Source organism: Stegostoma tigrinum, chromosome 2 (genome assembly GCF_030684315.1).
Source record: "Stegostoma tigrinum isolate sSteTig4 chromosome 2, sSteTig4.hap1, whole genome shotgun sequence".
Classification (NCBI taxonomy): Eukaryota; Metazoa; Chordata; class Chondrichthyes; order Orectolobiformes; family Stegostomatidae; genus Stegostoma; species Stegostoma tigrinum.
This window is the reverse complement of record NC_081355.1, coordinates 78,580,576-78,595,224: the sequence shown is the minus strand read 5'-3', so window position 1 is coordinate 78,595,224 and position 14,649 is coordinate 78,580,576. Positions and strand designations below refer to the sequence as shown.

Sequence of the window (14,649 nt, the reverse complement as noted above, 5' to 3'; positions counted from 1 at the left end):
TTTGTTCTGTACAATGTCAATCTTCTTGAGTGTTTTGGAGCTGCATTCGTTCATGCAAGTGGGAACTGTTCCATCAGACTCCTGACTTACGCCGTTGTAGACAATAAATGGTCTTTCGGAAGTCATAATGTGAATATTTGCTGCAGTATTCCCAGCCTCTGTCCTGCCCTTGTATAGGCACTGTAATCATGGGACAGTTCAGTTGAGCCAGTTGTAATCCCAGGGCCAACTCAACTCAACCAACTTGCGAACAGACCGTCTTAGGTTTGCTATTATGCAATGAGAACAAAATAATTTTAGTTGAAAGATCCCTCAGGAATGACTGACCACAATATGATGGAATTCCTCATCAAATGGAGAGTGAGGCTGTTTATTCTGAGCCTAGAGTCCTGAATCTTAATAAGGGAAACTATGTTGGTATGAGCTGTGCATTGGCTATGAATGATTGAGAAATGTTGCTGAAAGGAATGACAGTGGATAGACAAGTAGGTGAACTACAAAAGTTGTTTATTCCTGTCTAGCACAAGAGTGTATGAGAACAGTGGCCGAACAATGGCTTACTGAAGTCTTACGTCAGATGCGAAAAAAAGGCATAGGAATTGGCAAGGCCAAAAAAAAACCTGTAAACTGGGAACAGTTTAGAAGGCAGCAAAGGAGGACCGAGGGAAAGATTAAGAGGGGGAAAATGGAGTGAGATAAGCTGGCAAGGAAAATAAGAACTGACTGTAAAAGTTTCTGTGGGTATTCAAGAAAAAAAATGGTAAAAACTAATGTTGATTCCTTGCGGTCAGAAATGGGATCATTTACAATGGGCAACAAAGAAGTGGCTGACGAACTAAATTCATACTTTGCTTCTGCCTTTACAGTAGATCACGGCATACCAAAATTATTGGAAACACATAGTTTTGTGAGAGGGAGGAACTGAAGCAAATCTCTATTAGTAGAGAAATGGTTGAGAAATTGATGGGATTAAAGGCTGACAAATCCTCAGGGCCGAATAATGTACATCACCGAGTACTTAAGCACGTGGCCATAGAAGTAGTGGATTTTTAATGGTCATCTTCTGAGATTCTTTAGACTGTGGACCAGTTCCTACAGATTGGAGGGCAGCTAGTGTAACCCACTATTTAAAAAGGGAGGTAGAGAGAAAATAAAATTATAGACCAGTGAGTCTGATGTCAGTCATGATGAAGGTACTAGAGTCCATTGTCAAGGATTTTATACCAGAGTTCTTCAAAAACAGTGCAGGAATCAGACGCAGTCAACTTTGAATTACAAAAGGGAAATCATGCTTGACAAATCTACTTGAGTTCCTTGAGGATGTAACTGGTAGAGTTGATGAAGCCAGTGGATGTGGTTTATTTGGTCTTCCAGAATGCTGTGGACAGAATCCCACACAAGATTAATGTGCAAAATTAAAGTGCATGGGTTCGGGTTAGTGTATTGGGATGGACAGAAAATTGCTTAGCAAACACAAAACAAAAAGATGGAATATATATTATTTTCTGAATAGTAGGCAGTGTCTAGTGGAGTAATGCAGCAATTGGTACAAGGAACTCCTGCCATTTGCAATATATGTTGGAAATAGATGTTATATCTCCAAAATTTGGAGGTGACACAAAGCCGGGTGGACAGGTGAGTTGTGAGGAAGATGTAGAGGTAATGCAGTGAGATTTGGACCAGATGAGTCCTGGTTATGTCATGCAAGTGGGACAGGTAATATTTTGGAATGGTGGTGTCTGCACACTGTGTAAGTTATGATTCCCTGAGTATGTAATTTCCAGTGCCTACGTCAATGCCAGGTGGCTGTTCCAGTTTCATTTCTTTGTTGAGACTTCATAGTAGTCGATACAACTAAGTGGTTTGCTAGGCTATTTCAATAGCCTCTTGAGGGTCGAGCACGTTGCTGTGGATCACGTTTGCATGTAAGCCGGAGCAGGTGGTGATGGCAGTTTTCCTTTGCTGAAGGAAATTCGTGAACTAGGTCGGTTTTTACAACCATTCTTAGTTCCAAATATTTATGTAATTCGGATTCCACCATGTACCATGGCATGATTTGATGCCAGATCAGCATGTTTGCTGAGTTTCTGGATTAAAAATCTAGTAATAGAACAGCTAGCCCATTGCCTCCCCAACATACAACTGTATTCCATTTATGCAGGGGATTTGTGAGACCACATCTAGAATACAGTGTAAGGTATTGATCTGTTTATTTAGTACGGGTTGTAAATGCATTTAAATTAGCTCAGAAAAGGCTTGGTAGATGAATAAAAACAAAAATAACTGTGGATGCTGTAAATCAGGAACAAGAACAAAGTTGCTGGAAAAGCTCAGCAGTCCTGGCAGCATTTATGAAGAAAACATCAGAGTTAACGTTTTGGGTAGGGTGACCCATCCTCAGAACCTCACTCTTTTCTTCTTGACCGCCAACATTAATTTTACTGTCAGTCCTGGTATTAGATGAGCTCTGAGGAAGGGTCACTGGACCGGAAACGTTAACTCTGTTCTTTTTCTACACTGATGCTGCCAGACCTCAGCTTTTCCATCAACTTTGTTTTTGTTTACTACATGAATACTTGGAGTGGGTGTGTTATTTTCTGAGGGAATGTTGGACAGATTTGGAATTTATTCACTGAAATTTCGAAAGTAATTGGCAACTTGATTGAAACGTACAAGATCCTTTGGGGGGCTTAGCATGGTGGACGTGGGAAGGATGTCCTCTCAGGCGAATCTAGAATTCACATAGTAGGTTACCCATTCAAGACAGAAGAGGCAAATGTTTTCCTCTTCATGTCATGCGTCTTTGGAACTCTTCTTCAAAAGTGGTGGAAATAGAGTCTTTAAATATCTCTAAGGAAGAGCTGGATATTTCTTGTAAAGAGAGGAGGTAACACATTGTCAGGACTAGGTGAGAATATGAAAGTAATGTTACAGTCAAATCCACGATGTTCTCAAATGGTGGGCAAGTTCAAAGGGCTAAATGGCCCACTCCTGGTCTAACTCGTATGGTTGTTAAAATAATCTTCTAATTTGAACATTTGTTTTCATGTTATGTTAGAATATATTTCCTTTTTCTTCACACCTTGTGTAGAAGAGTTTTATCCTACGTCATTATGTTTTTTCAATAATTTACTTACTTTTGCAGATTGACTATTCTGTTCATACTGTAATAGGAGACCAAATGAGCTACATGTAGTAAGTAGCATTTCTCTCAAATTTTCACAGGCGCTTGCATGTCAAATTATTTCAAGTGAAAATGATTATGTAATTTGCCAAGGAAACATTAGACTTTGCACAAATTCTGAAAGCTGCAAACTTGCACAGATACAAGCAAAATTCACAAGTGACCAAGTGCATCATAAAGAAAATTCAGAGATAGTAACAACTGCAGTTTCTGGAGTCAGAGATAACACAGTGGAAGCTGGAGGAACACAGCAGGCCAGGCAGCATCAGAGGAGCAAGAAAGATGATGTTTCGGGTCAGGATCTTTTTCTTGAGTCCTGAGATAATGAAACAGTCCCTGTTCAAGATATGGACAATACCCAGGCTTGGGCTGACAAGTGGCAAATAACATGTGCACTACACAACCATCCCAATGACAACAACCATCTCCTATAAGAGACACAATCTAACCACTAACCTTTGATATTTAATGGAGTTATCATCACTGAATTCCCTACTATCCTGGCGTTACAACTTACCAGAAACTGTACTGAAGCCGCTAATAAGAAAAGAGTAGGTCAGAGGCAAGGAAGACTGCAACAAGTAAACAAAATTTACTTTTCTCATCAATTCTTGGAAGTCTGCAAAATGTTAAATAAAAATCAAAAGAACTGCAGATGCTATAAAAACGGAGGTTGCTGGAAAAGCTCAGCAGGTCTGGCAGTATCTGAAGAGAAAAATCAGAGTTAACATTTCGGGACTGGTGACCCTTCGCCAAAACCTGTGTTCTGAGGAATGGTCAGGAGACCCAATGTGTTGCCTCTGATTTTTCTCTTCACAGATGCTGCCAGACTTGCTGAACTTTCCCAGCAACGAAAATGTTAGTCTTTCCAGAAATGTGGAGTATGGCTCATGATGAGGTTACCTGGAATCCTTTTTATGTTTTTTGAATTAATTTCCGTGGTAATAGAATTCTAAATGGTTCAGGTCTCTGTGTCCAGCACTATACCCAGCTGTTCGTGACCACCATTGAGTCATGTCTGCCAGAAAAAGATAGTTTCTGGAGATTGGACCTACGTTTTCTTTAATATTTTTAAAATACTGTAATCTTTTATCTGACTTGCACTTTAATCATAACGTGGGCTAATATCACAGATAATTTCCAAGATCGCCTCTTGGCTTCCTGCTTTTCAGATTGAAAAGCTTTGGTCTTTTAAATCTTTCATTGCAAATAAAATCCTGACACTAAGGATCAGTCTCATGTACTTCTTGTTTTGCATTTAAATGCCTCCCTTGTTTCCTAGTCATCAGAATTTGATGTGTTATCCATAGTATGGACTGACCAGGTCATGTATTTTTATTATTTATAGCTGTATAATTCTAGTGGCTTTGATTTTTGTTTTGCAGTAAACAGATCCACTGAGTAATGAGTCTATAAAGACTACTAATTCTCTTTCAATGATAATGCGAACTGCAGATGCTGGAGAATCCAAGATAAAAAGTGTGGAGCTGGATGAACACAGGCCAAGCAGCATCTCAGGATGCACAAAAGCTGACGTTTCGGGCCTAGACCCTTCATCAGAGAGGGGGATGGGGAGAGGGAACTGGAATAAATAGGGAGAGAGGGGGAGGTGGACCGAAGATGGAGAGAATAGAAGATAGGTAGAGAGGAGAGTATAGGTGAGGAGGTAGGGAGGGGATTGGTCAATCCAGGGAAGACGGACAGGCCGAGGAGGCGGGATGAGGTGGTAGGTAGGAAATGGAGGTGCGGCTTGAGGTGGGAGGAAGGGATGGGTGAGAGGAAGAACAAGTTAGGGAAGCGGAGACATGCTGGGCTGGTTTTGGGATGCAGTGGGGGGAGGGGACGAGCTGGGCTGGTTGTGTGATGCAGTGGGGGAAGCGGAGATTTTGAAGCTGGTGAAGTCCACATTGATACCATTGTACCGTCGCAACTCATATTCCGCTTGGGAACCCTGCAGTCCAATGGTATCAATGTGGACTTCACCAGCTTCAAAATCTCGCCTTGCCCCACTGCATCCCAAAACCAGCCCAGCCTGTCGCCACTTCCCTAAGCTGTTCTTCCTCTCACCCATCCCTTCCTCCCACCTCAAGCCGCACCTCCATTTCCTACCTACTAACCTCGTTCCGCCTCCTTGACCTGTCCGTCTTCCCTGGATTGACCTATCCTATCACGTATACTCTCCTCTCCACCTATCTTCTTTTCTCTCCATCTTCGGTCCGCCTCCCCCCCCCCCCCCCTCCCTATTTATTCCAGTTCCCTGTCCTCATCCCCCCTCTCTGATGAAGGGTCTAGGCCCGAAACGTCAGCTTTTGTGCTTCCTGGGATGCTGCTTGGCCTGCTGTGTTCATCCAGCTCCACACTTTGTTATCCTAGTTCTCTTTCAATTTAAAGTTTACATATATTCCTACGTGCAAACAAAGTTATTCAATTGAAGCCATCAGCAGTTAGCTTCCACGTAAGCTAATAGTCCTAATCACATTGATTTGCTCTGTTATCTGTCTCAATCACTTTTTTTCTTCTGACCTATTCAATCTCCTCAACCTGAATACTTTAACCACTGACTTTGTAAGTGTAGCGAACCATCTCATTTCTCTCTGTAAAGAAGCTTATTTTGTTATTTGTTTGATTTTTTTTCAAAAAAGATTCCAGTGGCCGAGATAACACAGTGTGAAGCTAGATGAACACAGCAGGCCAAGGGTTCGAGAGCCGAAACGTCAAACTTTCCTGCTCCTCTGATCCTCCTTGGCCTGCTGTGTTCATCCAGCTTCGCACCATGTTATCTCAGATTCTCTAGCATTGGCGGTTCCTACTATCTCTGGAACAGATTCCAATGGTCCTTCATTCTGGATATCAGAATTAGAATTTATTATCATGTGTACTCAATTATAGAGATACAGGAGTACAGTGAAAATCTACAAAGTTGCCATTCACTGGCATCAGGTTACAGAGCCAGAATTTTAAAAGAAACACAACCCAAAGGGAAGAAAAACGTCCAGATCATTTTAAAGTCCCGTCACACTCTTTTGAGGTCATGGTTTGTTCATAACTGCCTGACATTTCATAAGTTGTTAGAAATATCTCAAGATTCAGTAGGACATTGTGAACAATTGAGCTGTCTTCACATTTGCAGTGAAAATTGTTCAGTCTGTTTAAGTGTTTTACTGACTGCTGAAACTTCCTTTCTGAATGACTTAATTGCAAAAGTAAAACGCTCTGGAAGTTGCAGATCTAAAGAAAAGTTACAGATCCAGAACGTTGGTTGGAACTCCATCCAGGCAACAGGGGACTCACCTGCTAACTAGAGAGCTGGCATGAGTCCCTCATTGCTTCTGTAGGAGAAACCTTGCTGAATTGAGTGAGTATTAGACACTCACCTGGCCAGCAGCGGTTTTTCCCAGAATTTAAGATCTCTGAGGTGTAAAACTCACCTGAGAGCCAGGTCAGAACCCAGCAGCTTTCTGTTTTTACTTATGAACTTTGCTGCAGTTATCTAGTGTCTTTTTGCATCTTAAGCCTGGGATCAGAGATAACAGACTATGTAAAATCCATTACGATTTTGTTTAGTGACAAAAAAAATTATCTGAAGCGAAAATAGTTGCCACTTAAATAAGGATGTATTATCCAAATGAAATTTGACTTTTACTGGGAATGGTTAAGATAGAACTTTACAAAATACATTAGATTGACCAAAGTAGATTTTCTGGACATAAATAATTTGTCTATTTTATCTATTGATACTGTTAATTTTCAACAAAGAGCAACAAACTAGAAAATAACTTCAAATTGATACTTAAGTAAATCAATCTGTAATTGAATCCAAACTTAAATGCATTGAACTTGTCTATACTAATTCCCACTATAACATATCCAAATCTAAAATACTAGAGAGGTATATGTTTAATGGTCTCTTTTACAATGCATTTCAGTCTCGCTGGAGCTCTGAAAAACTTTTATAATATCTTTGAAGACTAAATTCTTTACAACATTCGTGACAGTGACAAATGAATACCAAGACTGCTTGGTGAGGTGTTGAAGTCCATCTCCACTGATGTTTAAGGTTGCATCTACAACAGAACTGTAGGATTAAGTCCCACCAAAGACAAAACAACCAAAGCTCTTAGTTACTGCTTATGTGAACGTTCCATTTCTTATAAAATATTTCAATTTCATCAGTACAAAAAACAAGTAGTACTTGAATGAACACCTCAAATGCTAAACTTGCCAAATACGGGAAGCCATTTTCTTATCTCATCCTTTTTTTAATCTTACGTACTCTTAGATTGTGAGTAAATACAATATATTGTTCTAATTCCAGAAACAAAACTACACATTTTTCAATCTTTCCTCATGTCTGCATTTTCTCAAAATAGACAGCAGCCTATTGCATCTGAGTTGTACTCAAAGTTTCAATGTTCTTGTGTGTGGAGCACTAGACTGAATGTAATACTCTACCTTCAGGTTTCTTGTAGGCTTTTATATTCCACATTACTTCTGCTTTAACTAAAACACAATTTGGTATACTCAAAGCAACATTATTTTGGAGTGATATAGCACAGATGTTGCAAGAAGCAATTTGGCACACTGTGCTGGCTGATTGGAAACATACCTGAAGTTCTTTTTTGGTTTTTCTTTTAATATCCCTGACAAATTTTATTCCAAGTATTTATCCATTTTGTTCTGAAAATTATTGTTGAATATGCTCCCACCACCTTTTTCTAGCAATGCACTCTAGATTATCATAACTTGGGGTTTAGATTTTACTGCCACTTCTTTTTTGGTTTGCCAGTTTGCCTTAAATCTGTGCCCCTGAATGTCATGGACAGAAAATGTGCTCACTTATTGCCTGTAATCAATATCTTTTTATATTAAAAGAACAGTTTATATCTACCCGTGGAGTGTGTATTCCAATTAAGGATTTCAGCACAAAACTTACAGGAATTTAAACAAAAGAATATTATTTATTCTTGGTCACACCCTGAATTAACGCTCTTAAATGCCAGTGGGGGAGCAGTCAGAACAAGTATAAAATACACATGAAAGTATTTTGTTCTAAAATGACTTTTTTCTGTTTGTTTACTAAATTAACCTCAGTTATTTCTTTTTTATTACAGTGATTACTGTACATTGATGTCAATCAAAGTGCATAACATTGTGATTATGATGCAGTGAGTATACTAATGGCATGTTAAATATTAAATGCTTGAGTTTGATTTAGAATATGCTTTGACTTACTGTTAAAATGTGTAAACAGAAACCATATTGCGAAAATTCAAAAACATATTTGGAAGCTGTTACGAGTCAAATGCAGGCACTTATTATTATTGATCATGGGCTTAAAGGCACACTTCATAGAATGCTGAACAAATGGTTTTAGCAAAACCACAATCTTGGATACGGATATGGTGCTAAATAACCATTGCAAAGGCAAATATAAATATTGTCCATTCCTTTAGAAATCATGAACGGTTCTGTGCAAGTGCTTTGAGTGATTGAAGCATTTTAAAATTGTGATCGCTGTTGTACTCGAAGAAGACAAATTAGATAGTTCATAATTGTAAGACTCCATGACAAAAATGAGATAAATTACCAAACAATATATATTTATTAATGGCTTTTGGTTGAAGGATAAACATCAGACAGAATGTGAGGGGAATTCTGCTAGTCTTCAACTAATACCATGCAATTTTCAGATTCACCTGTGAAGAGGGAAGGCTTTGCTTTAATGTCCTATCCAAAAGTCAGTGTCTCTCCTAGGCCTTCCTCACAAATGACAATTTAATTTAATGGATTATGCACAGAAGTCTTGAATTGGACTTGAATCTGCAACTTTATCGTAAGATGACTACTTTAAGTGCATTGTTATGATCTCTGCAGGTAACAGTAACACTTAACGAGGTTTGAAGCTTAAAATAATGAAAAAATAAGGTTTTGCATTTTTCAAAACTTGTACTGAAACAAGTGTCCACAGGTTTTCTTTTTGTAGGCAGCTTACTCTTAAACTATAGAGGGAACATTCCCTTTTTTATATTTAATATACCATGTGCTCATTAGATTACAGTCCTTACTGCAAACAGTGCCTCATTGCTGCTAGCTTCCAATAGGGTCCAGGATCCTGTTACACTAAACAGAAACTTCAAGCGAATGGATTCAAGTGAGGAAGGATACTGTGCTATAAGAGGGAGTGCAGCAAAGGTTTCAGACTGATTCCTGGGATGGCAGGACTGAGAAGAGTTTGGATCAGTTAGGAGTAAATTTGTTGGAGTTCAGAAGAATGAGGGGAAATCTCAAGGAAACCTATAAAAGTCTAACAGTGTCCTGTTGAGTTCTTTTCACCTAACATATTCGCTTGCAACAAATGTATAGCATTAACATACAGATACTTTGCAGTAGCATTTATTTTAGTAAGTGCTCATAAATGTGGAGGATCACTTTACAAATTCCACATTATACGTGGCATATTGCACAGTGATGCCCCCTAATAAGGGGACTATCCTCCCTTTTATATAGGATTTTACATCAGTCAGTCATCTATGTAAGATACAATTTTTTTACTTTCCCATAGCTATCTGCCTAGCAACAGTGATAGATGATTAAGTCATGCACTAACATTAGAAGCAAAAGTCAGCTGCCCAAAAACAATGTGTACAACTAGACAGTTCCTCAATTCTCAATCGCCGCTCTAGACAGTTCCTCATCTTTTTAGCCTTAGCTCAACATTTACAGAGAGCAGAGTGTAATTAGATTACCATTTTTTTTCTGAGACAGAGCTGCCCACGGCGCAGCTTAGCACCTAATTTCTTGCATGTCAGTAGAACAAATATTCACCCTTTAACACTTCAACAGGATTGGACAAGGTAGATGCAGAAAGGGTGTTCCCAGTGGTGGTGGTGTGCGGGGGGGGGGGTCCAGAATCAGGGGAGTCACAATCTAAGGATATGGGGCAAACCGTTTTGAACTGAAATGAGGAGAAATTTCTTAACCCAGGTGATCCTGTGGAATTCACTAGCACAGAAAACAGTTGAGACCAAAACATTGTATAATTTTAATAAGGAGTTAGAAGTAGCACTTGGGGCTAAAAGGATCAAAGGACTGGGGGAAAGCAAGAAACAGAATGTCCAGTTGGATGGTAAGCCAAGATCATCATAAATGATCATTGGGCGACAAAGTGGCTCAGTGGTTATCACTGTTACTTCAGAGCACCAGGGACCTAGGTCGATTCCACCCTTGGAAGACCGTCTCCCTGGAGTTTGCACATTCTCCCTGTGACTGCGTGGGTTTGCTTTGAGTGCACCAGTTTCCTCCCACTGTCCAAAGATGTACAGGTTAGGCAGAAATGCCCATACTGCCCAGGGAAATACGCAGGCTATGTGGATTAGCCACAGGGAAATATAGGGTTACAGGGATAGGGTGGGTGATGGGTCTGGGTGGGATGCTCCTCAGTGTCGGTGTGGATTCAGTGGGTCGAATGACATGCTTCTGCTCTTATTTTTTAATGCTTCTACGTCACTGTTGGGCAGACTACAAACCAGGACAGACACCATCTTCATTTATCCTAAATTCAAAACTACAGTCTCAAAAAAATAATCTAATAAAACTTATAATTAGAATATTGTGCTAACACAGTGAAAGGGATAAAACATATTTAAAGATCTGGTTTTAATTATTCAATTCTTGTGCTGTTAAATTCAGCATTTAAAATAGCACAGGTAAAGCCAGATTAGTTGCTCCTGTGATCTGAAGTTGAACTGTTACTTAGATACCCTACTGTCCTCTTTTGCAGCTGAGTATGCAAAATGGTTATTTTTGTGAATACAAGTAAAATTAACATAGGAGCCTCACACTTTAAAATATTCAATGACTGAACAGGCTTTTGGCATAATTCTACTCCTGTATCTTATGTTATTATGAAATTCTTCTTGCTTTTGACCACTATTCTAAGATTGAACCTGTCCAGAAGCCCGGTAAAAGATTATGTTTCACTTTTTTTCCAGAAAAAGGGTCTCAACCCAAAACATAACCTTCCTGCTCCTCTGATGCTACTTGGCCTGCTGTGTTCATCCAGCTTCATATCGTGTTATCTCAGATTCTCCATTATCCTACTATCTCCATGTTTCCCTGTTTGTCTGCCTAGCTCTCTCATATCCATATCTTTCCTGAATGTCTTATAACTTAAAAGAAATCATTGTACAAAGGGTAGTATGAACTATTAGGAAGTGGAAATGAAAAATAAAAATTAACTTTAAAAGCTATGGACTGTATTGTTTCACTGTTGCTTTCTCGTCCTTTCAGAGCAACTGTTACTACATCCTACTTTGGGCATACAGAACAGGTTTCACTTGAAAAGTATCAGTATGTGGACTGTGGAAGAAACACCACCTACCATTACAAAAGATCAGAAGATCTCAACCTTGCACAACTACACAAATCGCCTTGACTGAGTGTTTAAACAGTCAATAACCAAGAAACTGTTAATAGAATAATGGGGCATACTAAATGTTCAAAATAGTGTCTGAAGTTAACTTGCTTTACAACTGAAAAATGATGACTATAACTGTACAATCTGCTGCATGATGTCTGAATATATTAACTAAATTTAAGTAAACTTGTTATTTTATTCATATCCGAAGTTTGTTAAGCTGTATGTTAAAGGAAATATTTCAACAGGTTTTTATCAGGTGAACCAACTTTTTCCATATTGTCCCTCATTTAGTTGTGAACTGTCTTTGCATTGACACATTATTTAAATTAGCACTTTAAATATTAATGAGGAAGATATTGTAGAGATTTACTCTGGTTCAGTTTAGTATCCACAGTTGACAGGGATGCCAACTATCATTTTCACATTTGATTTTAATTTTAACTGAAGAATTGACTTAAATTCACTGTGGAAGCATATTTGTCAGTTTTTGCCCTCTACAAGAATGTGATCTTGTCATAATTGAGGAAGGTTTCACTTTAAAATATTTTAAACATGGATTCCATGCAAGAATAATTGGATTAAGACACTTAAATTTTTCCCTTTGGCTCAAACTTTATAAGTTGTCATGTTAGACAATTTGATTTATTGTCCAAAATGTTAGATGAGAATTGCACAATCCTTCTAACAATGATTCTAAGATTTCTTTGAGAAAAGTCATGCATCAGTTAGTTAATTTAATACCTACCTAGCTATTGCATTTATTGTTTACCAGACAGAAAAGTGCATAGGTCTACTATTTTAATTGAATCTTTTTTTTTGCCATTAATTATCTTTGTTTACTTAATTGAATAGTAATCCAGAACAACTAAATGAGCAGTTTGTAACTTGTGAAAACCGTTTAAACACTCCTTTTTGTCAACAGTATATAGATTACCCTGTTCTGATCGTTAGTCAAAGCAAGATGTCCCAAGGCTTGTGACATCTGAACATGCAGTTGCTTATAATGGTCATTGAAATTTATTATTTAACTGACATTTGCTGTTATTTGTAAATCCAACGACATTACTTCAGAATTATGCACTTTAATGTTTAGAGCTCTGGAGGTCAGATTGTGAGAAGAATTGAAAATTTAAATCTGAATAGCAGAAATTAGAAGCTTAATTGGTATCTGTGGTGAACAGACCAAAACTTGTAAATTATTGATGTTTGGATTGCATAAAGTAAATCAGCCACTTAGTGACTTGTTGAATTTGTTTTACTTGCAAATTGTTCAATGTAATAATGAATATCATTAGTGTTTAATTCATTCTATTTCTGCCTCATTTAAGATGTCCTTCCATTTCCAACTTTTATCTCTAAACCAGATTTAGGAAGTTGAGACAAATTGACTTTAGTAGATCGCATGCCTGTTATACAACCTGCCTGATTATGTTAATTTGAATAGAATTTTAAACAAATGTGTGATAAGCAACCATCAACAAGTTCGACTGAAATTAAGATTAGTTAATGTTTTTAATGCTAGATTGCAATATCAAGAATTTTACTAACTCTTTTCTTTGAAAGCTGTTTTGTAGTAGACTTTGCAAATTGAGACTTTTGTAATCTTTGTATCTTAACTAAGATGAAGTCCTTCAGTCCTCTTGATTATACTGGTTCCATGTTGGATTTTGATAACTGATGTCTAAACTAGTTCACAGCAAAATATTTAAACTGCATTAACCATTTTCTTAGTTACAGATGTGATTATTTATAATTAATGTTTATGCCAGGTTTGTGAATGAATCACTTAGCTAGATATCACACTGCTGTTGACACTGCGGTGGTACTTGGTTTTTTCTTTCGCACACATTAATGGTGGCACTCCAAATGCTTGCAGATGGTGCTGAATTTCTAAAGTTCTGTTAATATTTCTCAAGCCTACCACTTTGACCTGAAAATATTGTGCTAATATAAATGTGTGTTTTTACAAATCTGACTTTCAAGATTTCTGCATTAGAAGGAGATACTTTACTTCCTTACTTAAAATAAACTTAAAGGTTGACTGGACTTTACTGATCACCTTCAGATTAAAATATTTCATTAAGTGCAACAAATATTGAGGCTTTGATATTCTGAATCTGTTGTAGCAGATTCGTCAAGATTTCAGTATGAAGAGTTTAAGACTGATGATGCATGTTAAACTTGTCACAGCTTAGATTGATCAAAAGTATACAATATAACACTTTCAAGAAGACAATAGAAATTGATTAATTGCGCTTTCTCCTGTTCAATAAGTGCATGCCCTAATTTCTGGGGCACTCATACTTGAAGCAGGAAGTTTTTAAAGCCACAGTTTACACTTTCATTTCAGTTTGAACTTTTCACACATTTCACTTACAGCACTTCTATTCAATATCACTTGCCTAATACGATGCATAGTATTCCTCTCCACCATACAACATGGTTTCAATGGTTCCCCATACCTTTCTGATTTGAGTAGCTTGCTGTGAATTATGTACTAGATATTTCTGGAGGTTGTAGCTCTAATCCTATATTCCTCTTGGACAATGAACTTATGATAGTTGACACTCCCTTTTCATTTCTTCGGTAAAGTGATGTGATAACTAATTTGTACATTACCTAGAAACGAATGATCCTCTAATTTATATTATCAAATCTACTGAACCATTTTAATGTGCCATTTTAAATGTATTTCTGCTATGTGACAAAGAACTTGCTAAATAAAATAAATGAAGTCATCATATAGTGTTCAATTATTAATAGACTTATTTTGTAGCCTCCCACCACTAAAGAAAGAGAAGGCACTTGTTTTGTAAGCTCAAATGAAGCTATTTCTTGAGTACATTACCATTTTTTTTCCCAAATCTAAAACTAGTGAACATAGCAAAGTCAAACTTTCATGTTGGCAACGAATAAGGTATCAGAATATAATTTCCTTTTCCTCTGCAGTTTCGGGTAGCAGATGTCAGAAGGGAAGTGGTGAGAGAGAAGAATCCGCTGAGTAGAATTTTTCTTTCTGTGCAATGACGTACTATGTGAAACGTAG

At 37.8% G+C, this 14,649-nt stretch overlaps 1 protein-coding gene across 7 annotated transcripts in view; it reads left to right on the top strand.

Moving 5' to 3' along the window:
• The window catches only part of LOC125464207 (transmembrane protein 106B-like), a 41,612-nt gene extending 27,268 nt beyond the window's left edge, over positions 1–14,344 (top strand). For all 7 annotated transcript variants that reach the window (XM_048556430.2, XM_048556440.2, XM_048556448.2 and 4 more), the window contains 3 exons: positions 3,146–3,195; positions 8,296–8,349; positions 11,474–14,344. In XM_048556430.2, coding sequence (XP_048412387.1) covers positions 3,146–3,195; positions 8,296–8,349; positions 11,474–11,618 — 249 coding nt within the window. In that variant the 3' untranslated portion in view covers positions 11,619–14,344. The remainder of the gene's footprint in view (positions 1–3,145; positions 3,196–8,295; positions 8,350–11,473) is intronic.
• Positions 14,345–14,649: the final 305 nt, after the last annotated feature.